Raw genomic sequence first — 26461 nt, forward strand, 5'->3', positions numbered from 1 at the left:
ATTTATGTTAACTTTTTTGGGGGGTTTCTCAAACCGATGATGTGTAAAATGATTGGGTTGTCAGATTTTATGGCTAAAACCAGTAGCTAAAACCTGAAAGTATCCCCAATCAAGCACAAATTGGTGGTAGTGCAGGCCTCCATTCGTAAAAGCTCATCTAAAGAAACAGGTAAAGTGTGTGCTTGTGTCCTCAGCTAAACCTGTGTTGAGTTGAAATTGCAGTTTCTTTATAGTCAAATAAGAGCGGATGTTACATTGCCTGCTCAAAATAAGCAATTCTGGAGACTAATGCTAGTGCGTGATTGTCATAATGATGACTCAAATCACGTCTTGGAAACCCCGGACTCATGCCGAAAGAAGTGAATGGTGTGAGACAAGCTATTTTCACTCTGACATATGCTACCAATTTCACACTGGTGCTCCCACAATCATTTGCAATTCGTTGATGTCACAAAAGCTGTTGTCTGTGGAAAATGTGATAAATTAAAATATGTTAGGCATACAATTAAAGCCACAATGTAACACAACATTCGGTCTGGCACAAATTACCCACAGCAGGGCTATTCTTTTTTGCATTTATTTTAATAAAATGTGCGAAACTCAAAGTGGCAACCCAATTACCATGAACTGTTAGCTCTAAATTTAGCATTTACTGTGTGAACTAATAATTATCTCCTGCCTTGTAAAACATCAGTCTTAGCAAATGCTTATCTCATTTTTTGCAGTGTCTCACTTCAGTATCTTTTTCCCTGTGCCAATACTTTTACTGACTTTTTCACAGCCATTTTCCCCACAGGCACTGAAAGCTTTCCTTGTTTACGGGTAAATTCAAATCCTATAATACCTATAGAAATGTGAAATATGATACGTGGTCTATATGCTTTACCCATTCTAAAATTGCTGAACCACTACACTAGGGATCTCAAAACTTTTTCAAAACAGTGGCGAGCTTCTTATGCTTTGAGAAGACAGTACTTTTGAGCAACTATGTGATTTACTGTATGTACGTGCAGGTATGAATGTGACTTGGTACATATGACTTGATTCCAAAGGGAGAACTCTATTTTTCGGACTATAAGTCGCTCCGGAGTATAAGTCGCACCAGCTAAAAATACATAATGAAGAAAAAAACATATAAGTCACTCCGAAGTATAAGTCGCACCAGCCAAAAAATGCATAATGAAGAAAAAAAAAACATATATATACGCCGCACATATAAGTTGAAAACATGTGAAATGATGTATTTTGATAAATAAGTCGCACCGGAGTATAAGTCACACCCCGAGCCAAACTTTGAAAAAAAAGTGCGACTTATAGTCAAATAGAAAATACGGTAATCAAATTAGACTCATCAAGCTGCTGTCAAACTGCAGAAAGCCTTTGGGAAAATTAAAATAATAAATGATTATGATAACCCCCAAACTACACAGCACTTCATTTCTACTCCATAATTCGAAGGAGTACACAATAAAGCAACATTTCTCCATTTCTGTCCACCCTTACCATCCAGCGCAGCCACAGACTTGTCTCGCTGGCCGTGCGGAGCGTCACATTTGCCGGGGCCATGTCCGGAGGAGCTGGGAGAGTCTGGATCTTCCTGGAGGGCTGGCTCGGGGGACTGCCGCCCACAATATTCACCTGCCTCATCCTGAATCTGCAACGGCACGGAGGGAAAAACAGATGGTGGAAAAATATCCAAAACAATATGAAACGGGCAGAAAATCTGGCAAGTCTTAAAAACCTGTGTAAGAACTGCTTACATGGGGCTTACTGGGTTTGAACCACGATCAGAGCGGGGGATATGAATGCTATTATGAATCTGCTTTATGCCGCGTGGAGAGCTTATGTGCGAGAAATCCTAAATCCGACAAGAACGATTTAGTAAAATGTAAAAAGTTGCCGTCTCTTGGCGTTCATCTTTAGGGAGGCAGCTTTTAGTGCAATGTTAATTGGCTACCTCGGATCTGATTAGGGAAAACAAGCGCTCGGCTACAAGATAAAAACTCATGCGCTTGCTGTAAAAATAATCACGTCATTATAGGCTTATATAGTGTCTGAATCACAGGAAGCAAGTTGGTGAATATGGAAAGGGGGGAAAAAGCGCTCCTGGGATAAACTGATGCAGAAATACACCTAGCTGCTGTGTAAGCAGGTTGTTCATTCAATTTTATATTACCTGGCACTTTATTGGAAAAGTAATGAGTAGGCACAGGCCGAAAATGCTATTAGGCTTCTGAAAGTAATAGCGTGTATTGGGTAATGTTATTTTATCAGCAGATTATGATTTATGTATTTTCTTGCGATTATTCTAATAAAGTCACACAAGTAGCTGGTACACCACTGTTCCCTCCTGGCCACTACAGACCAAAAAAAACCCAAAAGAGCTGCAGTTTTAGACGGCACTCACTCATGTAGCCTGGTATTATGTAGCCAACAGTGGCTTAATTTGAAGGAACAACCTCCTTGATGAGTGGCAAAGGCTAAACCCTGTGCTACTCCTAACTAGTAATGGGAAGATTCATATTACGATGATGAAATATCAATACCCAGCAAGTACTCATTTGGGTATTGTAACTGGGACAAAAATGAATTGAACTGGATTGAATTGAAAGGGTTTGTATCAATTACAGACAAATTAAGTACTTTGTACCAAAGCAACCCACCCAGCAGAGCCTAACTGATCATCCAAGTTAATGTTCTTTATATTCTAAAACATTGATTTTATAGCCTTCTTCCCTCAATATAAGCCAAACAGCTCCTGTTTATTTGTTTAAAAACAATAAAAGAGGGTCTGTATGACTTTTAAATTGCTACTTGTTTCCCAAAGTCATTCCTAAATTTTCTAAGGAATTTCTAACGTCCCAATTCCTCACAGGGAGTTTGTTATAGGAACATTTTCCCATAATTTTCCTATAATAAAGGATAATTGCTAAAATGACCCCCAAATTAAATCGGTATCGAATCTATAATCTGTAGTAACACCCATCACTCCTCCTTACACTCCTTTCATTTATGTTTGAAAGTAATTCAGTTGATTAGTATGGCATTGCTAAGTTAAACTGTGTTAAGATTTGATGTTATTAATGTAAATAATTCCTCCGTATGGAAAATGTAAGCAGTCATGTAATCTTATTTTCTTCTGACGTAATGCCTTTTTGAGGACACTTGTCTACTTAAGGAATAGACTGTTTGTTCTGGCGCTAAATTCTTATTTGTTGTGGATACAGTGACGTATTACAGTGAAATGCAATTGTTTCTTATGTTGAATGTGGTGTAGGCGCTCATAAGCTTCTTGCTTCAGCCAACTCCTTTTGAGCATCTGCGACTCTTTTAATGTGTATTTTGTAAATTAGGAAAATGTGAGCTCAAATAAACTAAACTAAACTAGCTAATTCTCATAGCATTACCTATAAAACGTGAACGGATTGAGTCCTGGTACCACCAAGGACCTCGCGTCTGGTTCATTTGAAACCTGGTGGACCGTCTCCCAGTCGTCATTCTCTCCGGTCGCCCCCACCTTAGGCAAACAAAATAAACACGCTTTATATTAACCAAAAGCAACAGCGAAACAACACAGTTCAGCCTCCACAATACAAAAAGACACAACCCTGGAATAACAATGACAACAATGAGGCTGTGTACCTGCGCCTCCACCTGCCAGCGCGAAATGGAAGTCTTGCCGTCATAGCCCGGCTTGAACTGCAGGGTGACGGAGCGCGGGCCCGTGTTGGAGACGGCGATGTTTGTGGGAGGCCCGGGCAGCTCTGGGGAGTCACAGGGAGGACAGGGAGAAAAGTTACACTATAGTCTGTGTTTGGTTGCTGTCTGGGGAGCACAGAGACAGCCACGGAATAGAGGAGGCTGCCGAGAGTTCAGGCAGGAGAATACATCAACAACAGCGCTCCCTGGTGGACGCACAGATACCACACAGAAGTACAAGGTTTAGATATGTCAGACGTTGCAGCTTTATTTAGCAATACACTTGCACAGATACTTGAATACTTTTCCATCTCTGGCATGTTATCTCCCTCATTTACAATTTAGCGCTCCCTCTTGTTGTGCGCCTAACTTTGGTGATAAGACCTCAAAAGTAGATTATCTCCCAAAGTAAAAGATGCTTACACGCTCTGCGCAGGCAAGAGACAATGCGCTGAATGCCAATTACCCTGCCGTTATCCGGAGATACGATTCAATCTGATATTCACTGTTTACACCGGGGCTGAGTAAATAATAAGCAGGATTACTGTGTGTAGAAATCCCCGGGGTGACACAAACCTGGAAATTGCATCTTCAAAACTTCAAACCATTTTTCTCCTCTGTCTAGGATTTCTTCTTCTTACACATTAAATCCCGTCCCAAATCTGTAATTTGTCTTTTTTTATCCCTCCTTAAGGTAAATATTAACTCAAAATTACATACCTCAACTTCACACACGCTATGGTTGACATAAATCCTGGCAACAGATATTAATGTGAGATAGCGTCTTGCGTGCGTAGTTCAATTTACTATAATGACTCCCATGGGTGCAATAAGCTCTTTTTTTTTTTCTTTTTTTTTTCTCTCCTCCACACTGCTGCTAAACATAACAAAACGCAGATTGTACATAATGTAGTTAAATGTCTGGCTCTAAATCATTAGCTTGACTGATAACAGAGGCGGCTTTTAGCTAAATTGTTTGGGTACAGTGGCAGGCCCAGAGCATTTGCAAGCACAATAGCTGTAATTACTCCAAACGGCGGCTGGAGATGTCGCAGCCTATCATTTCACAGGTTTCACACGTGTAAACACTGCATGTGAGCGCAGTAATTAATGTGGAAAGGCTTCCTCTTTCGTGCGCCTCGGCGAAATGACATGGTTGGGCGTTTTTTCAAATGGCTGCACGAGAGCGACATCGTCTCACATGTGCTCAGCAGAGGTGTAGAAATGACTAAAAGTGCTGATGAGGTAACACATAATATAGCTGAACTGCAACCTCAAGTACACTCTGTACCATTAATACTTCTGATACTGATATACTGCTATCTGCTACTATTTTCTGATTGGTGATCTCCATACTCTGATTAAAACTACTAATACTAAGTGATGTGAATTATACTACAGCTTGTGTAACTGTACACTATATTCTTCAAAAAGTACTACTACATTGCAACTACTACAACTACAAAAGACTTCTGTGTGACTATAACGGCGACTTTAACAGCTGTTACCACATACATTATACCATACTGCTAAAAAGACTGATGCTGCTACAAGTAATACATATTTACATACTACAATTAAAGGCATCCTATGTAACATTTTGGATTATATAAAATATTTCTCCTAATGACCAGCTAGAAACAGGAAATTATATTTTTGCAGTGGGTAATCAAAGAATGGATTTGGATGATGACCTAACCTATTTAAATCTCATGCCTTTAGTCTACATCTCCATGGAAACGAGCTGGAGACGTCCCAGTTAAAGGAACAGGCCACTGTTTTTACATACTGAGATATGTTCTTACCTGAGCTGAGACGAGTTGATGCGTACCTGTCTGGTCTTTGTGCTTGCCCTCAGTCTCGCAAAACAACCAAAGATGTTCTTAGCATTTGGCCTCTCCCAATGTATTCCTATAGCTCCAAACAGGGGTGAAGTTAGAGGCAACCACGCTCTTTCATGGGCACGCACAAAGACTAGACAGGTACGCGTCAACTCATCTAAACTCAGGTAACAACATAGTTCAGTATGAATTAAACAGTGGCCTGTCCCTTTAAGTTACAATCAGGTCTTATGGTGCGTTCCAACTAGTAACTGGTATCTTTCCCACTTGAAAATTCCGATTTCCAGGTGAATAAACTCATATGTAACAAAGCGGCTCATGCTACAACTGTTAGCTCATATAATGCAAACGTTATAGGAACATTTCTCCAAACCAGATGTAGTGAAAAACGTCCGACATAACGCCATGTTGCAAGCTATGACCAAAAGCAACGTTCGCTTCACTGATGCAGTGGTTTTCTTTCCGTTTTATCACTAGCTGCGCGCCTCCACTGGGGGGGGGGGGCGCCATTACTGTCTTCATCTCGCATTTGAACTCGTAGCAGTCCTGAGGTCTCCGAGTTAGCTGGGAAATTTTTGTCTGTTCTTTTTTTTGTTATGTTTCAACGATAAACATATCTGTAATACAATAAATGCTTGTATTTTTATTCTATTTATTGAGTGAAATGTTGCGTGGTGTGGCTTTAAATGGAGCGAGAGAAACAGCAAAATAATGCCACTGCTAAATATGACTTCCCAGTTCATCCACATTGCCACTAAAGACACAAAAAAAACTAATTTAGAGACATTTAAGACATGTGTAGTCGTTTGTAGTTGTTGTTGTCATTTAGAAGTACGCATTAACAGCTGAGTTTGGAGACCATTTTTGCATCATTCGCTATCAAGCAATCGCGCACAAAAATCTAATTCAAGGCAGTAAATCCTCTGTAAAGGAAAAGGCTGTGAAAAGGTTACTCCGCTGTCCACTCGAGAAGAGAATAAGAAGTAGCGATGTTAGTTTAGAGCTTAACTAGGCTCCAGGTCGGCGTTTTATGCGCTCCTGCGGTGGAGAAAGTGGGATTTCTAGACAATAAAGTAGGGTTTATATGTGCGGGCTACAAGGATATGAGAAAGCAGACAAGATGGCTGACACATAAAGTCCAAAAAAACTGTCTAGCTGTTGTAAGAGCACCGAAGAAAACTTGGAGCAGACATATCCCCTATAAGACGTCTCGCGGGAATAAGGACAGAGCAAGCAACCATGGGTGTTAGCCGGCAGGATCAGGTCTGGTGGCAACAGAGTGGGCAGGAATTGGCACAGCAAACCCACGAAAACTCAACTGCAGCTCAGTCTGTGTTGAAATAAAAGAGCTACAGTACATACCACAGATTAACGGAAAACAAAGAAACATTTATGGATCTATTGCCGTTGCACAGACTGAGCTTAGTGCCTTTTATGGAAGCACTTCCAATCACAAATTACAGGAAATGCTACTGTGTAGAGATGCGCATATTGCATAGTGGTTGACTCTCGTGTACACAATAGAACTGGATACAGACATCTTCTGCTATTTATCTATGTCAATTTTCATTCAGTTTATATATCACCTTGAGTTTCCATTTCTGCAGGAGATTGCCTTTGATAGATTTAATAAGAACATTCCTGTATCCTGTGTCCCTTAACCTTAACCTTGACATCAAATTAGAATAGAAACAGGTCTAGTGGGAATTTGACTAAAGCGATTACAAATATGTCAAAGGATTTTGGTATCCCCTGCTGTAGGGTTGAGGCTCACCAGGGGATCAGGAACCCCACTTGGAAAATAAAAATATTGTTTTTCTTTAACCTTTTACCACCCGCCTTAACCAAGTGTATTTTCTCCAGTTCGGTTTTACCCAAATCTTAAAGGGACTATAGGGAGTTTAAAAATGTTAAAATTATGTATTTTCCTCCTCCTACATGTTCCAGCCATGTCATGTGTAGAATGAGCTCAGACCTGTTCACCACAACTGCCTCTAAAATCCTGTACGGCCACTCAAAAATGTGTCACTTCGGCCCGAATTGCCGTCATGCACGAGCTTAATATAGAAGGTGCAGTTACACATATGGCCTGAGGTGGCAGTAGCGAGTATAAAATGGCGAACTTGCATCCAGCCCCTTTAAAGCTTCTGGACTGGATCTCACAGCCCACAGGCCAGGGTAACGCCTCATTTGAAAGCTAAGGCCTTTATTCTAGCGTTGTTGCGGTGTTGTCGGACACTTTTCTTTTTCATCTCCTTTTTGCCACTATTTGGTTGAGTTTTTTGTCACTATTTGCTGCACTTTCATCGTTTTTCTTTGACTTTTTGTGGCTTTTGGGGGTTTTTAGTCACATTTTTGGGTTACTTTTTGTCGCGTTTTCATTTCTGGGTAGTGCCAAACTGGAGATCATGTGCTCGGTTCAGGTGGGGGTTAAGAGGTTAAAACGGCTAGATGCAAGTTAGCCATTTTATACTCACTACTGCCACCTCAGGTCATACGTGTAACTGCAGCTTCTATATTAAGCTCGTGCATGACGGCACTTCAGACCCAAATGAACACCTTTTTAAGTGACAGGGACATTGTTGGAACATGTAGGGGGAGGAAAATACTTAATTTTAACATTTGTATAGCCATAATCCCTTTAAGGCACACTTCATAGCATTTTGGATTCTCCTGTTGCCATCAATACAAAACATGCTCCTTGTGATGCTATTTTTGGCATCAGGTTATCAAATAATGGATTTGGATGAGAGCTTGACCTATTTTAATCTCACATTTGGCTGCCTTTAGTCAACATCTCAATGGAGACGAGCCCGAGACGTCCCCGCTCACAGTAAAGTTAGAATCAGGTCTGAGGTGAGCCGGTCACAGCAAACACACATGTATGTTTGTTCATTCTGTAGGAAGATAAAAATATCTGCAGTTTGCTTTGGACTGACCTGGCGGTACCCCGGAGGAGATGGTGGAGGAGGACAGCTGGCCCTGGCCTTTTGAGGTCATCCCGGCCACTTCGATGGTGTAGGTGGTGAGCGCCGTGAGCCCGGTGACGCGGTACTCCAGGGTCACATTTGGCAGGTAGTGGGTCACTCTGGTGTTGGTGCGGTTGAACTCCTCCCAGGAAATGCGGTAGCCTAAATAAACACAGATACAACAAGTCATATTTTAAGCTTTCCCCAACCCAAGCAAAGCATATAAATTACAAAAGGAGCTGACAGACACCATCCTCCGAGGGGATATTGGACAGCAGCGTTACCGCAATGTCGGCTCTGGGCTGGCATGCAAAGAGAAATATTAAATTAACTTCATCAAAAATTGAATATAGCAAATTAAATCAGGCTGCGATTACACCCGCCCACTCCGGTCCACACACGAGCACTCACCCTCTCAAAGTTAATGCAATTTGCTTCTTGGCCAGCAGCTCTTTTCATGTGATTGCGTAAGGCATTAAGGGAAATTCGCTGCCAAATCGATAATTTCACATGGCATTGGCAGCATTAGTCTCCTGGGAGCGTGCGGCACTTTCATATGTTTCGGGACAACAATCTCAACCTCTCTAATCACGAGGATATCGGTGTCAACAATTGCCTCGGCTGTCTTTTTCAGCCTTGTTTAGCCATTTAGACATTGCTTGAGGAGCAGAAAATGAAACACAGGAAGGAAAAGCATCGAAATTCCAAATCAACATGCCAATTGTAGATAATGTATTGGCAGAAAAATGCATCTGAGAGTATGTCTTCTTCTGCTTCTGTTGAAGGGTACATGTGTTACCACTCAACACACTGCAGGTTTTAATAACAGTGAAAGATGTATCCCACTTAACTCGCATAGTGACTTTAAAGGACCCACAAGAAGCTGAAATGAATATTTTATCTCTCAAAAAGCGTTATGTTGAATCACCTCCTAAAAGATCAAAAGAGCTGTGTCACGAGGTGGTGCTCCTCCGCTTTTTTAAACGTTCGGACTGACTGATCATTCCTGCTTTGTGCCAAACAGAGGAAGAGTCCAATTAGAGCTGGATGACTTGAACTTGTTTTAAGCTACATCTGTGTTATTTTGCCGCTGTCTCCAAAAGCACTTAAAAAAAAGTCAGAATAAAGCAAAGGACTTATGACATAGAGTGGGAGGAAAATGTATGTGCACGCTTTGGAATTTCTCACATTTCTGCCAAAATTGCTCATAGAATGTGGTCTGATCTTCATCAAAATCATACGAATGAGTAAACACTAATACCACCCAAACAATTGCATGTTATATTTTTAATGGCCATAACATGTAAACATACACAGGACAGGGGGGGGAATAAGTGTGTACACCTCCTGGCTAAGGATCCTCCAAGAGCTAATTAGACAAATGTATGCAGATATTTAGAGTCGGGTGTGAGGCAACCTGAAGTCCAATCACTGAGGTGTGGCTTAAAGCTTAGTTATAGGGACTAGATGCAAGTTGGTCATTTTTATACTCACTACTGCCACCTCAGATCGCACGTGTAACTGCAGGTTATTAATTAACACCTTTTTGAGTGACAGTGCAGGATTTTAGAGGGAGTTGTGGTGAATAGGTCTGGGCTCATTCTACACATTAGGATATTGATGGAACATGTAGAAGGAGGAAAATACTTAATTTCAACATTTTTAAACTCTGTATCGTCCCTTTAAGAATTGTCTCTTGTTGAGAAGAATTGTCTGAATGACCTTCGATCAAGAATTGTTGATTTTATAAAGGTGGAAAAGGTTACCGGGCCATCTCTAAAAGTCTTGATGTTCATAAATCTACAGTTAGAAAAATTGTGTATAAATGGAGACAGTTTGGCACTTTTGGGTCACTTCCAAGGAGTGGCCGCCCTGTAAAGATGACTCTAAGGGCACAGCACAGAATACTCAATAAGGTAAAAAAATAAAAGAAAAAGAAAGAACTCTATAGTGTCTCACTGTGAAGTATGGTGCAGGGAGAATCATGGTGTGGGGGTGCTTTGAAAAACCTGAGACATTCACAGGACAGCGTGGAATAAGTAAGTGATCCCTTGTATTTAATAGCTGGCTGACCCTTCTTTGGCAGCAATAACTGCTTTCCTGTCGTTGCAGACAGATGTGCACAATGATCAGGATGAATCTTGGACCATTCCCCTTTACAAAACTGTTGCAGTTCAGCGAGATGCCTGCATTCAATTACTTATTCCACGCAGTCCTGTGAATGTTTACATGTTATGGCCAATAATTCTTGTGATTTTAACATCGATCAGAGCACATTATATGACCAATTTAGGCAGACATGTGAGAAATTCCAAAGCGGTCACATACATTTTCCTCCCACTGTTACATAACACTGATTGCAGCACTGAATGTATCTTTGTCTTCATTACAACTTGGAACAAATCCTGGCGTAAAATATCCAATAAGATAAACAAATGTACACCCAAGCTTTTAAGGCTATCACAAGATAGGCCGGGCTCCTGTGTGTTTTACAGCGCACCTTCTCCATGTAGCTCACACACCATCTTCCAAATTGGCCTCCTGCTTAAAGTGCAACACATATCTCCCCATGACATGCCGATGCCCCCTCCTGCTATTACCGCCCGCTCCACCAAACCTCGCATCCCCCCAAAGGCAACGGGCTGAGAAAGATATTTCATATTTCATCACACGTGAATATCAACGTGTAAACACATCTGCTAGAATTGATGAGCTGTGAGCCTGCAAGCCAAACTCTAACTATGCACTTTTTTTTTTTTTTTTTACACTGCGCTTGCAATAAAATATTTTTAAGACGTGAGCAGGTTGAGTTAAAGCTTATTTGCGGTATGGAAGCCAAACACAGCGTTGGCACTGGGGTGGGAAACTCTGGGTACCTCGCGATTTGATACAACACTCAATGTATGGCTCACGATAACAATAACCTCACGCAATGCCGATTCTGCAATAATCAAAATAACAGGACTAAAAGGTAAGGGAAGATATGCTTCATTGTCCATGGAGGGAAATTTGTCTTCTGCATTTGACCCATCCTTTGATCCTGCTGGGGCTACAATTACCGTATTTTCCGGACTATAAGTCACACTTTTTTTCTTAGTCTGGCGTTTGGAGTGAGTGAGAAAGCGGAGGTTACTATTACCACAAAGAAGAAAACAAAACAGAGCTAATCACAGGCTAAAAGCTGGATGGCCACAGCTAGAGGAACGAGTTCGCAAATGAGAGCTTGAAAAACGTGCTGCCGGGAGAGGCTTGTCAACGGTGCGGTTACGCCTCCAGGCCCAGGCAGTTGCCAAGGCGATTGTTCAGAAGAGACACAGGGGATGAAGATTTCAGAGTTTGGTATGTTCTTTATGCTCTATCTATCTGTCTATCTGTAGTAATCTTATCTTCACGTAGCTAACCATCAATGTGTTAGCTATTCAGGCTATTTTTTTCTTCATTAGACATTTTTTGGCTAGTGCGTCTTATACTCCAGAGTGACCTATAGTCCAGAAAATACGGTAACCAAAAAAATGATTGTATCAATAAAAGTAATGCATTTGTGTGACAGTGTTTCCAGGTGCTTAAAATTGTATTGTTCATTAATATTCAAGACAAAATCAAAAGTATCAGAATCAAAAGTATCAGTATCGGAATCAAAAGTATCGTATCATGCCGCAAAATATCGTGATATGTTGCAAAATCAATATATTGTCACACCCTTTAGGGCAAGACTTAGAAATGACAAAATCCAGACTAAAGCAAGACTAACACTGCAATGGACTTGGAAAATCATGACCGAAAACTGAACTGAGGGTCAGTCAGAAGAACGGCCTGTGATTTTACAATATATTGAGGCTTCTTCGATATGGATATTGCTATAGGCAGTCTAAAGGCTTTTACTCACTGGGAAACTCTGGGCTAGGATCTTAAAGTTAAAATACATATAGGAATGTATAAAGTAATACCTGCTATACCGCTTGTTATTTCCAAAATCTGATATTGATCAAATAATGTTGTGGGGAAAAAAGTCCCGCAAGCGCCGCTACAAAATAACTTCTTTCACAGTCATTTACAACAGCCACCAAACCTGCACATCCATATATCTCACCAATCTGTACTTTCTGGGACATCATTATACGCCGCGTACCTGTCAGAACTCCATTCTTCTCACTGGGTTCACTCCAGCTGACTTTGAGAGACGTGTCCAAGATTTCTGTAAAACTCAGGTGTCCAACAGGGCCGGGAGCTGGATAAAAGAAAGACAAAGTTAAGAGTTAGAAGGGCTGAAGAAGAAGAAGTGAGCGACAGGGCTGAGAAGATCATGAATGAGACTGCAGGGACATAGATGTTTTAGAGATCAAGTCGGCCGAAGCCAGACTGAGCAATTTGAAGACGAACAGAAGAAGGGACAATAACCTTTACTTAACCTAGAATTAGCAACAATCCCAGACAGGACTTGAAACAGTGAGGAAAGTAACCACGTCTGTCTTATCTTAACTGTCAGGAGGACGGTTAATGCGATGAAAAACTCTTCACCAATTACAGCTGAAGCCTAGTCTGGCATTTAGAAAGTCTCCCAAACTGCAGGTTGCAGACATTTATAGATTTGATCAGAAGTGCTTATGCAAGTGGAGGGAAGGAGATTTAGCAAGGCATATTTATGGATGGAGTGGGAGAGTACACGAAGTTAGTTGAAACACGACGGGAAAAGATAAGACTTTGCTGCGAAAATTTGAGAAAAAAAAAAAAGAAAGAAAAGAAAGACAGCCGCATAATAAGTCAGCGCTTTCTTTTTTTTTTTTTTTTTTTTTTAAACAAACTCCCTCACTCATGCCTTTTTACGACATGTTTATGAACACATTAGCAAAAACAACTTAATTGCTGTGTCAAATTAGCTGATGACAAGTCAAAGTAAACACTTTTTTTTCCAGTTAATAATCTCCAAGGCAACTATTGCATGAGCCCCAATTATAATGATCCGGGCTAGATTCAGAATATACTTCATTAGTGCTTTGCTCTACAACTCTGCATGAATAATACAGCATCTTGACTTTTGGATGTGCTGCTGCAATGATACCGCTTTCTGCCATCAAGGGGCAAAAAGTATCAATATAAATATTATTAAGAAATGAGAATATTCAAAATCACAAGAAGTCACCCCCCGTATATGTGGTTGTTGCAGTTGGTCAGATCTTGAGCAACATTATGTGGTCAAAGAATGTTTTTCAGCTGAATGATATGAATACACTGAATGACCATGTTATTCCATCAATGTATTTTTCTTCCTTGATGGCAGAGGCTTATTCCAAGATGCCAATGCCAGGGTTTATCGGGTCACAACAGAACCTTAACTATATTGAGAGTCTTTGGATTGTCCTTGCATAAGACTGGGCGGATTGAATCTTATGATATTCCAGAAGCTTATTGAAACAATGCCGTGATTAAAGTGTGTGACTAGTGTAAATCCTATCTATCTATGTCATTATTTCGACATGACAGTTTGAAAGAGCTTTGTGTAATTTTAAGGGACTATACAGAGTTTAATAATGTCAAAATTATGTATTTTCCTTCCCCCTACATATTCCAACAATGTCCTACTGTGTAGAATGAGCCCAGACCTGTTCACCACAGCTGCCTCTAAAATCTTGCACTGTCACTCAAAAAGGTGTTAATTCGGGTCGTCAAGTGCCGTCATGCACGAGCTTAATATAGAAGGTGCAGTTACACGTTTGACCTGAGGCGGTAGTAGTGAGTATAAAATGGCCAACTTGTATCTAGTATCGTTAAATTGTGGACTAAAGGAGCTCGTCTAGGGCTTTGCTTATGTGGGAGAAAGTCCATAAAATTGTGTATTTTGATTGAAGAAGAATAAAATCATGCAAACATAAAATTTGTGTTAACCAAAAGAACTTGTTTTGTTATCTAGCCATGGATGTGTATTTTATTTGTAATAATTAGAAAGCAGGGCAGCTAAATGCACCGTCAGTCCTTATTCTAGTTACAGTCTCTATCTATATATCTATCTATATACATATCCATGAAATTACTCTGCTGCAATGTAAAGCCCAACCAAAAAAATGACTTGTGCTAAAAACAGGAGCTATATAAAGCGTCTTACTGTCCTCGTGCGTCCGGAGAAGTTTGGGAGGGCTGCGCGGGCCGTCTCCCGGCGTGGTGAAGCAAAGCACTGAGGTGTAGTACTCGGAAAACTTCTTGAGTCCTGTCACATATCCCACGTGAACGTTGTCCTGGAAGTTCGGGCGCACCGTTACCATAGAAACCTCCTGCTCTCTCCCGGGCTCCCAGGCCATCAGCTATAATAACAGCGGACACCACCGGGGAGAGAAGAAAGAACAGTGAGAGGCGTGAAAAGCGTTGGATGGTATACGGTGTGTGTAATTTGGAAGATTACTCACAGAGAACTCAACAAAACGTCTACTTTGAACCCGGCGCACCCCAAATCATACTGTCATTGTGCCCTTTTATCATCACCCACCTTTTTACCTCCTGATTCCAAAATAAACTTCAATCCAGTTATGGGGATTGTAGTATTTTTAACACTGCAAACATGATGTGCCTTTCCAGACGTCGCGGTGTTCTCCAGATACTTTTTGGTTTGTTTGTTTGCGATCAAGTTTTATACATGGCTGCGCATTTCTTTGTTCACAACAAACAACCAAGACGAAAAAGAAAAACACATTTATGCAAAAGGACAGTAGAAGTGGCTGTTGTTGTTTTTTTTTTGCCTGTAACTATATTCCCACTCGTTTATTTACTCAATCGCACTTCTTTCTCTCTTGTATAACCAAGCCACACAGGACCTTCTTGGCAATACTGAATATATTGCTGATGCTGTTTTTTTTTTTTTTTTTGTGTTTGTCTTTTTTCTTTAAATGTTCAGAAATGGGATCCCTGAAGACGCGTTGGGCCGTGAGCGGTTGAGCAGTTTCAGAACAAAAGTGGAGGAAGCTATCATGCATGTTGTTCTAAGTATTTACAGCTGGGACTCAGGCCTAGAATGACCAATTAGGTGCACCGCTAATAAGTCCCCAATGGTTTGTTGTTCCCTGGTTTTGCCATAAGTTGGAGAGGAATATTGCCTGGACAGTGGAAAGCTTCTTGTGCAACTATCTCGCGCTGAATATCGTGAGCCCATTGATATAAAATGTACAGTGGGAGGAAAAACTAAGTACACTTCTGCCTAATGTGGTCAAAAAATGTGGTCTGATCTATATGAAAATCACAAGAATGATCATACAGTGTGTGTTTGAACTAATAACACCCAAACATTTACATTTTATCTTAATTTTATTGGCCATGACATGCAAACATTCACAGGACAGGGAGGAATAAGTGAGTACACCGTCTGAATCTCGCTGAACTGCAGCAGTTTTGTAAAAAGGAGTGGTCCAAGATTCAAAAGTTTGACTAGATATTTTGCACCAAAAAACCCCCCGGAGAAATTCACAACAGCATGGAATAAGTAAGTGAACCCCTGTATTAAATAGCTGGCTGATCGTTCTTTTGCAGCAAACACTACTTTTCTGTAGATTAGATGCTCACAACAATCAGGATGAATCTTGTGTAGCGGTGTACTGACTCATTCCTCCCTGTCCTGTGAATGTTTACATGTTATGGCCAATAAAAATATGATACAAGGTAAATTTTTGGGTGGTATTAGTTCAAGAACAAATCATTTAATCATTCCTGTGTATTTAATAAAGATCAGACCACATTTTATGACAAATTTATACAGAAATGTAATAAATTCCACACAGTGTGCTCACTTTTACTCCCACTTTAGGTTTTAATTCAGAAAGAAGATGCGACAAGAAAAATAAAACAGTCCAGATTCCAAGAATTAGCTGGAGGTTGCTCCCTGGCAATAACTTTCAAGTAAAGTGCTTTTTTATAAGTAGATTAAGGTGCTAGGTAATAGATTTAAGTGTCAGACACCCCTGGAGGAAACCAACACAGCCAAACTTACACTTATACAAAAAGGACTCCAACAGGAATCAAACCCAGGAACTTATTGCTGGGAACGAACGGAACATAAGCTCATGCAAAACATGTATGCTAATCCTCCATTAAGATCTGTGCCCAAGATCTGGAGCTGTGTCAGTATAAAGTCTGCAAGGAACACATTCTGCGCCTTCACGTGGAACTATTCAAAAGGGGGAAAAGCAATGACAACAATAAAGCTTTTTCCTTATAGCTGCAACCTTATGACTCCCACCAGGGTTCCTTTATTACAAGAAAACACAGCAGACGCCGAAATGGACCATATTCAAGTGACCAAATAATGAAGGCATCCATCACCGCGCTCTCCTGCACATTCCCACACGATAATAAAGCGTATGACAAATGTTTGCGAGATGAAGACTCCGGCCTCAAACTGACGAATGGCGGGACGCGGGCCATCGTTCAGGGGGAATATCTCCTGCCCCATGGCGCCCCTGCTTGCCGCGGGAAGTTTCATACGACAACGTCAGCGCTGACAGCTCCGCCGACGGTCGCCGCGGTGACAGATACGCACCTTGTAGCCCTGGTTGATGCCGTTGATGAACTGCGGATTCGGGGCTGCCCAGTTGAAACGGATGGTCGTGGAGTTGACTGCTTCGGCTCGGACGGTCCCGGGAGCGATGGTCGGCACTGGGGGAAAATAAAGGAGAAAATATAGAGTCCAGGTGAAATTGAAAATTGTAAATTGTAGAGGAGATATATTGCAAATAATAATAAAAACTCAAGAATTTATTTGATACTCAGATTTTTTCGGAAGTGATCAAAATCTCAGATAAAAAACAGATAGAAAGCCAAAAACTGTTTTACACCTCATTCGAACATATAGCTCACCATTTCTCCAGGTAAAATGAAGGTATTTTTATATGTAAAATAAGCCTTCATTGTGTATGGGAAAACAAAAGTGACAATTAATGCCAGAAAAGCCTCAATAATGAAAATCCAGAGTAAATGTAATATTTCTTTGTGATCAGAACCATCTGAAGAGCCTTGTAGTCGGCTCTACAGCAGGCTAAAATCAGCTAAATCCCATCATAGTGAATAAAGCTCTGTTGGACCCGGAAGTAGAGTGATGACATCATCACTTAACAAACCTATAGATGCTGCTATGTCATGAGCATGTGACAAATGAATATTATCAATTTCTCTCATTAAAGGAATAGATATTGTCTTACATTCAAAATTTTGAGATCAAATGGCATAATATTTTGTTAAAGCTAGGACTAAAGGCACAGATGGCGCATATATGCTGCCTTAATCTAAAGAACTTTTTGAGATCTTTACACTTTTGAGCTAGGCCTACATGCAAAAACATCCCCCATCATTGATATTTCCATTTTAAAAATAAAAATACCCCATAACTGTATCATCTTGTCTAAGTTCGCCCATTTTCCTCTTCTTTAGACAAATATCCACTTCTCGATCTTATGTTTCCTCTTTTTATGTGTATTGTGTTACATTTTCTTTACCTATCACCTTCACAGAACCTCGCACAGTATTCTCTCCATGTCATATGATAGAGATAGCAGAGGTGAGCGTGGCCCGGAGTTGTCGGCTTGTATCTGTTTTGATGACAGTATTGATTGGCCCTGTACGGGTCAGGGCAGAGACACTGATATCTTTCTGTTCCCAATGCCACTCACAGTAAGACCATTGTGAGCCTGTGTGAGCTGGTTATAGATTGAAGAAGGATGTCAAAATATCAACCGGCTTTCAGACCAAACTTGGATTTATTTGTATTCGGAGGCAATTCTTTTCCAGTCTGAATGCGTCCGTGTCAATACAGCTTTTAAGGGGAGCTTTCAGGACCAGTGCAAATGACAAGTCAATACTAAGGGCATAAAGGGAGCGCTGCAGACTCAAATATTGCCTTGCCTGTAATGTGAATTCTATTTCAAGCTGCTAATAATATGTTTTTGATGCCCATTTGTTCATCGCAGCAAAAATCCACAGACAGAGGTGTCAAATGGCCACTTATATTCTGGCTGTTGCGGTGCTATATTGTAACCCAAAGCTATTAATTTTCCTTTCCAGGCTGTCGTAGTTACAAAATTATGAGACAAAATAATCTAGATGTGGCAGACTTTCTTCTACGACCTTTTCAACAAAGGGGGTGAAGAGTGAGGAGAAACATTCAGCAAGTTATTGGAGCCAGTTATTAAACAGCAGCAAGACTCACAACTCTGAGACAGCGATTGTGCCTGATGCTCTAAGACCAAACCCTTAGGGCAGGGGAATCTACTTTGAGCAGGGGCGAATCCGAGTATACAGGGGCTGGGGCATTACAGGGGAACCACTGACAGAAAAATTGCAAGAAACTAACAACACAAATACAAATATTATTTTAAATTTTTCTTTTAGACTGGAGGGAAAAGCAGCTCATATTTAAAAGATTGTTTCTGAAGTAGGTCCCCCGGGCCCCCTTCCTTAAAATGCTGTCCCAGTAATTTTGTACATAGACTGGAACATTCAACATATATATAATATATATATAGTTTTGTGGCAATTAAATATTAATTAGACTTTAAATCCAAATCCATCCAGATTTAAAAAAAAGAAGACTTAGGCTTTATAATGACATTTGTGACTTGAGGTGACTGGCCGGCCAAAGCAAGACTTGACTTGACTTGACAAAAGCTATGACTCGATTTGACTTGACCCCATGACCACTTGCTTGGGACTTGGACCTTCATGACTTGGACTTGACTGGAGACTTGCATTTAGTGACTTACTCCCTGACCCTCTGACCACCGGACAGGAAAATATTTTGTCTCCTGCCAATCAAATTGCCTATTGCTGCCCTACAGCGTTTAACCCATTTGAGGAGGGAGAAAGGCTTATATAACATCAACAAATGTGTATTGCTGTAAAGCAATATAGAAAAAAGGCGTACTAAAAGAAAGACATTATGACAAGTGCTCACCTCCTTGCAGTGTCCACTCTGTCACCTTATGGCTGAACGTGCCCAGTCCTGCCCCGTTATACGCCGCCACCTCGATCTCATAGTTGGTCCAGATGATGAGGTCCTCCAGTAGCAGATTGGTCACATCTGGGCTGGTGATGTTTTTGATCTGGTAGTCCACGGGGAGCCCGGTCAGCCGATATCTGCAGTACACAAAGCACACAGTCGTTACACCATGCACTGTCCTTATGGGAGTCCTGCAGTACACTTCAGGCCCTTTAGGGGGAGACAATCACACAGTCACAATTAAAACATGTTACTGTCCACTGTATGATGAAAAAGAGCTAAAAATCCCACTAATTACATGTTTATGTGTTACATTCACTATCATTCTGACACTCTGCTGACACTTTCAATAAAAACTTTTGAAGTAGGATCATAGAGAACATGGTGTTAAGAAAGTCTACAAGGAGCCTTCAATTAATTAATCATAAAGCGTGGGCTTGAATTCCCTCAACCATAGTTAGTAAACAGTCTGAAGTCAAAACAGCAACAGATGCTGGACATGCTTTTCAATAGAAAGTGTAAAGAACGAATATCACAAATGATCAATGTCATACACCACATATAAATGTTGGAAAGTGCTAAAATGTGCTGTGTACTTTGGCACTTTTTGATCATAAAAAGAATGACTTTAGCAATCCTATAACAGATCATTTTAGTTTCTTCCTAGTTTCCTGGCAGTTTGCTCCAGTTTGCGTACCAGTTATAAGGCACATTTTCAGATGTTGTATATTTGACTGTATGGTTGGTCTCATTACCTGACAGTGTAGCCGCGGAGGATGCCGTTTTGGTGACTCTCAGGAGGAGGTTGCCACTGTATCATGATGGACTGGTTGGTGCGACCACTGGCGATGACGTTTTGGGGAGCAGCACTTGGAGGTTCCTCTGGCAGTGAGACTCTGTACAGGAAAAGAAAATAATGCCACCAATCATATATATAAGTAGCAGCAATCTCTTTGCATGGTTATTGTGTTCACTGTGACCCCTTCGTGAAGATGTTAGAGAAAAAAACTAAAATATGACACTAATCTGTGCCAGTCGCTTGGAACTTCTGAGGTTCCAATTGACTCGGTGAAGAGATGGACAAACAATTCAACCATCATGCACAATTACTTACAAAATACATAATAGAGAACTAAAATCATGATATTCTGCCTATTCCTTGACGATTATTACCTAATTCATGCAAAGAAATACACTATTACAACAAATATTTTGCTATCTTTCAAAAAAACTGATTAAAAAATCCATCAAAAGCTGGATTGGAGTTAATATGCAAAATTTGACTGTAATATGTGTGGGCTTCTGGTCACATTTACTGTATAAATACAAAACTAAATTGGAGTTTTAAGTGTAAAATAAAGGTAACATATCATTCCCATGAAACAGCGGGTTAGGTGGATTTACCAATAATAATCTGTCAGCTAACGCAGCATTGTTTTAGCTAATGTTAATCCGTGGACAGAGCTTTTTATTAGTTATATACATTATACAACAGGCCCCATCCAGGTTGGAATCGAACCCGGGACCTTCTAGCTGTGAATTTTGACACGGTCTAATCCCTAAGTAAGACCTGTAAAACGTCTTGAAAGGCTCCAATGTGGCCTCAAATCCCCGCTGAGGTTTTGGACGGCTCAAGATGAAGGCTTACGTTTACATCGGGGCGGCGGGTACTTGTGTGTCCTCTTACGCGCCCCCTCTTCCCTCACTTCCCTCAGACGGATCAGTCAAAACGGTTGTCAAGGTAGCGATCGGATTGTGTCATGGCGGCGTAATGTAACACTGACTCAGAGGTTTATACTTGATTCTGGCAGGTAGCTGTCTATTTTGATATTCTCAGGTTTTCAAATTGTTAAAGTGGCGTTTTTGAAGCAGCATTGCTCAGAAAGCTTAGTGACGTCGCATACGCCATAAGAAACACAATGTTGCTTTACAGAAATCTTTGGTACAAAATCATCTTCAAGACTTAGATGCATAAAAGTGAGTATTTTTGAATGCTAAAATCTACAAAACTGATCGAAACGGATCTCATTGGTGCCAATCACTTTTTTTTCATTGCTTTATTGTCAATATTTGTTACATTTTTTGACGCATTTTCATACATTTTCTTGTCCCCTTTTCGTCAAATTTTCGTACATTTTTTGCAACTTTTTTCATCAAAAATTTGTCACTTTTTGGCCAATTTTTTGTCACATTTTTGCAATTTTTACGTAAAATTTTCGTCACTTTTTCGTTAATTTTTTTGTAGCTTTTTTGTACATTTTTTGTCACTTTTTTGTCATTTTTTTGGCACAGTTTCGTAGCTTTATTGTCAAATTTCTTTCACTATTTTGTCACATGTTTTTCACTTCTTCGTCACATTTTTGTTCCTTTTTCATCATTTTAGTGTAAGAGGTTACGAGATTAAAGGGGCAAGATGCAAGTTGGCCATTTTATACTCACTACTGCCACCTCAGGTCTTACGCATAACTGCACCTTCTATATTAAGCTCGTGCATGACGGCACTTCAGACCGAAGTAACAACGTTTTGAGTGACAGTGCCGGATTTTAGAGGCAGTTGTGGTGAACAGGTCTGGGCTCATTCTACACCTTAGGACATTGTAGGACCATGAAGGGGGAGGGAAATACATAATTTTAACAGTTTTAAACTCTGTATAGTCCCTTTAAGAAACATGGATTTTACATCCCGAATTTAAATTTGTCTATCCAGGCTTTAGACCGGCACAAATACAGCATTGTTTTGAAATCCTACTCAATTTAATTACTGGCTACAAACAGCGATAAGCAATAAACGGGGAAACTATTACAAATGACATTCACACCAATTAAGAACCACTGGGCTGTAATATAGCTGTCCACATCTCTATTCAAACAACTGAGGCAACATAAATACCAAATAAATCAGCCCATAATAAGATGTAAAAATGTTTCTTCCTCATAAACTTCGGGCTAATTGTGTCCCTTCAGTTGTACAGTCCGTTCTGCTTGGGTGACGAGTCGCTCGATAAGAAGCCGGGCTCTGTAGTGGCGTTAGGTATTAAGTAGCTCACCGCTCTGTTTCTTTGCTGAACTGTCCCTTGCCCACGTCGTTAACGGCACACAGGCGGAACTGATAGGAGCGCGCCGGGATCAGCCCGTTCACCGTCACCGCCGTGGACTCCGGCTCGATGTTCGCCAGCAGAATGGCCCAAGGAGCGTCTGGGGGGAAGATCATTCAGATGTGGCAGGTTATTTGGAGCTGCGTTGCACGTATAGGGCTGGGTACATTTACATTTATATCGATACTGGTACTTTAACGATACTAGGTCTTTGATACCGGTACTATAATATTTGTGAACTAGAACCAGGAAACAGAAACAATATCTATTCCTTTTCCTTCCATTGAATTTCTTTTACATTTGTATAATTTATTTGAGGTGAAACTTCCTTTAACTACAAAAGGAGAGAAAGAAAAAAAATCCCCATCTTTATTTTTTTTTTAACCAAAATTTTACAAAATATTTCCACTTTTCACAGTTTTTCTTCTTTATCCCCCCCCGTGTTTTTCAACCCCACCCATTTTTCCACTTTCATCCCAATTTTTCTACTTTCCCTTTTTTATTTTTAAAATTAAAAAAAAAAAAATTCTATCTGATCCCAATTTTTTCTTTTTTTTTGCCAAATTTTAAATTTTCCCCCAAAACGTTGTTATATTTCTCACTTTTTCACCGTATTTGAACTTTATTCCCCATTTTTTTTCTTTTTCCCAAAAATGTTTCCACTTTTTCCCAAATGTTTCAATTTTCCCCCAATGTTTCCACTCCCCCACCCTTTTTTTAAATGTTATCCCAATTTTCACATTTTACCAATTTTTTTCAAAATGTTCCCTTTTTTTTTTCAATTTTACTCCAAAATGTATTTATTTTTGCCTTTTTTTTTTCTTCAAAAATGTTAAATTTTTCACAATTTCGACAAAATTTTCCAAATTTGTTCCAATTCTATCCCAAATTTAGCTTTTCTATTTTTTTTTACTTTCTTCCCATTTATTCCTCAAGTTTTGAAGACCGACATGATCAGCAATTGTTTTTTCGGTTCTCAATACTTTTATTTTTTCATTACCAGTAGAACCGAAACTTTTTTTTTCCCAAAAACGTACTGGTTATCGTTTAGCGGTACCCAGCTCTAGTGCTAAAACGCTAAAACGTCCAAGTTTACAGAGAGAAGATGTTGTGTCTACATTTCGATTTGGTTGAGATGAATTCTGCCGCAACCAAATATACAATTTGTACATTAACCATAGGCCTTGATTCAAAAACCCGACAGACCACATTTCCATAACTGCAATTTCTTCTCCTCACATTAAGATACAAAGCTAAAGATTGTAGATTTTGTGTCGTTCAGTGGGTGTAATCAGGCAATTGAAGATCAGGTACATAATGTGCAAATTTATCAAACTAAATCCTTTTCATGACTACCTTTGCTAGATTTTTGAAAGTCCTTGCACTTTGACCAATGGCAAATATGGATAAAAGGAGCTACATATTAAAATCCAGCTATTCTAAACAATGTAAGTCCGAGACTTCGACAAATAGAGCCTCGCTGTAAAGTCGAAAACTCAAATGTAAAATCAAATCTTTTTTAGCAATACCGTTGGATGTGCGACGATAGTAAATCATGTGTAGCTTTGCCCAAGTACAAACGTGGGACTCCAATAACCTGTCAGACATAGTATAAGCTATTACTATTGCTTTGTCTTGAAACTTTTGTAAACATGCACAAACTGAGCTACAAGGGAAAACACACCATCCAACTTTTGCTCTTTTTTTCTTTTCAAGTCCCGCTATTATAAATTATGTAGCATTGCCTGAGCACAAAAATAGCCTGTCAGACTGGGTAAAAGGTTGTCTTACTGTTCTCGGACACCTCCAGGATGTAGCGTATGAGCGGACTGTTCCCATCAAATGGCTTGGCCCAGGACAGGTCGATGGCCCTCCTTTCAGAGGCGCTCAGCAGGGCCGTGGGGTTCTCCGGAGCGTGTGGTAGCTGCCTGAAGGGGACAACGAGGACAACTCATGAGGAATAAAAGAATGGCCTCTACCTCAGCGCCAAGGGCTTACAGGACAAAGCAGGCGTTTTGTTTGGTGATTTTTCTTTCTTTTCTTTTTTTCATAAAATAGACTTTGGATGGATGGACAAGGAGAGCGGACATTCTTTGGCTGGTTTAAAAAGAAAACACTGGATTAAAAGAATTCACAATACTTAAATTCAAACTTGAAATATTTGGAGAGAAGGACGTCGTCAGCCAAAGCACTATCACACAATGGAAGTGATTTCAGAAGGATAATGTGTCTTCCATTTACATTCACACTATCATGCTACAATGGTCAAGATAACGATTTGTTATACAACAAATGCTGTTCTTAAAATGTATCATAAGTTGATGATATTGCACAGACCAATCTAAACCGGCGTAGGCATGTTTGCTTGGCAGCTGTACAATATTTCCCAGTCAAAACATATGAGATGCTTTTCTTATTGAACGGGTGATTATTTATCTTTTTGTTCATTTGGTTCTACTGGAAAATACACAAAAACATCTCCAATGAAGGTTCTTGAGTCATCTTCTGTAGTTTAAGTGTCGAACGTTTCGCCTCTCATTAAAAAGGCTTTGTCAGCCATACTAAAGTTCTAGTTAAAGGGGTATTTCAGGATTTTTGACATAGTGACTAATTTCCTAGTTATCCAGAGTGTTGTTGATTTCTGGAGATAATTTAATTTTTTTATTCATGCAGTCTTTGAAGAGTTTAGTGGCGCCAGGCTAGTGCTAGGCTAGTGCTACGCTAGTGCATGTCTATGGTATCTAGTAGCCTGCATTAAAAACAGTCTGACCCAAGCAAAGTGCACCTGAGGCAAATCATTAACAACACCAGACTACTGATATAAATGTTCATATAATGTTTTAAATATGACCATTTTGCATTTAAAAGAACTTATATTTGAGCAGCATCAGCTTCCTGGTTGTAAGCTACGCAGCGGCGGAGTGATCTGCTTGGTTACCGGATCTACAGTAGTTTGTTTACCTGTGGCCGGCATTACTACACGTGGAATTCACAAGGAGCTTTCTACAAATCAGATATGGCAACGTTTGGAGGACGACCCAATGATTTTGAAGAGGTTTTTAATGCAGGCTACTAGTTACCATAGACACGCGCTAGCCTAGCACCACTAAATCCTTCAAATATAAGAACTGCATGAATTAAAAAAAATATATCTCCAGAAATCAACAACACTCAGGCGCATTGAGTTGCCTTGTGTACGAAATGCGCGGTATAACTATAACTAGGAAATGAGGCCCTGTGTCAAAAAATCCTGAAATATCCCTTTAAGCTCACAGCCCTGATAAAGACCACAGGGAGGAGTTCAGCTTGACTCAGTCCCTCCCATCTATTAACAGCTAATCTCACATGTGAAAAACATGTCTTTGTAGTTATGAGTCTTTGTAGTTCTAAGTCCTGACGACCTAACTCACACCTGAGTGTCAGTCTGGACAGCCCTATGATATGTGTATGACACCTGGGTCAAAATTAGAGAGAAGGAAGTGGCACCTTTTACAGATCATACCAATGCGGTGGATTCCAGCATTAAATGTACTCGGGAGGACGCTAAGGAGAACCAACTTTCCTTTTTAGACTATAGAGTGATCATAGGGTGAAACTGACAACTCCACACCACACAGAGGTTTACAGAAAGGCCACGCACACAGACCTATATCTGATGTTTGACTCCAACCATCCACTCCAGCACAAACTGGGGGTCATCAGGCCGCTCCAACACAGAGCCAAATTGGTGCCTACCAGTGCAGAGGGAAAGACCAAAGAGGAGCAACATGTCCAGCGAGCCCTCTCAGGCTGTGGCTATCCTAATTGGGCATTCACTACAGCACAAAGGGCAAGAAGACCAAAACTGCCGCTCAGACTGATATTCAGGTGTGAGTTAGGTCGTCAGGA

General features: G+C 40.3%; 1 protein-coding gene across 4 annotated transcripts in view; it reads right to left on the bottom strand.

The window, feature by feature from the left end:
* The window catches only part of sdk2b (sidekick cell adhesion molecule 2b), a 468981-nt gene that overhangs the window by 61076 nt on the left and 381444 nt on the right, over positions 1 to 26461 (bottom strand). For all 4 annotated transcript variants that reach the window (XM_079577058.1, XM_079577056.1, XM_079577057.1 and 1 more), the window contains exons 14-24: positions 24365 to 24501; positions 22526 to 22673; positions 20234 to 20374; positions 19434 to 19615; positions 17028 to 17143; positions 14610 to 14805; positions 12639 to 12737; positions 8480 to 8671; positions 3643 to 3764; positions 3408 to 3517; positions 1504 to 1654 (exon numbers count right to left, since the gene is read on the bottom strand). In XM_079577058.1, coding sequence (XP_079433184.1) covers positions 1504 to 1654; positions 3408 to 3517; positions 3643 to 3764; positions 8480 to 8671; positions 12639 to 12737; positions 14610 to 14805; positions 17028 to 17143; positions 19434 to 19615; positions 20234 to 20374; positions 22526 to 22673; positions 24365 to 24501 — 1594 coding nt within the window. The remainder of the gene's footprint in view (positions 1 to 1503; positions 1655 to 3407; positions 3518 to 3642; positions 3765 to 8479; positions 8672 to 12638; positions 12738 to 14609; positions 14806 to 17027; positions 17144 to 19433; positions 19616 to 20233; positions 20375 to 22525; positions 22674 to 24364; positions 24502 to 26461) is intronic.

This window comes from Gobius niger, assembly GCF_951799975.1.
Source record: "Gobius niger genome assembly, chromosome: 19".
NCBI classification, from domain to species: Eukaryota; Metazoa; Chordata; class Actinopteri; order Gobiiformes; family Gobiidae; genus Gobius; species Gobius niger.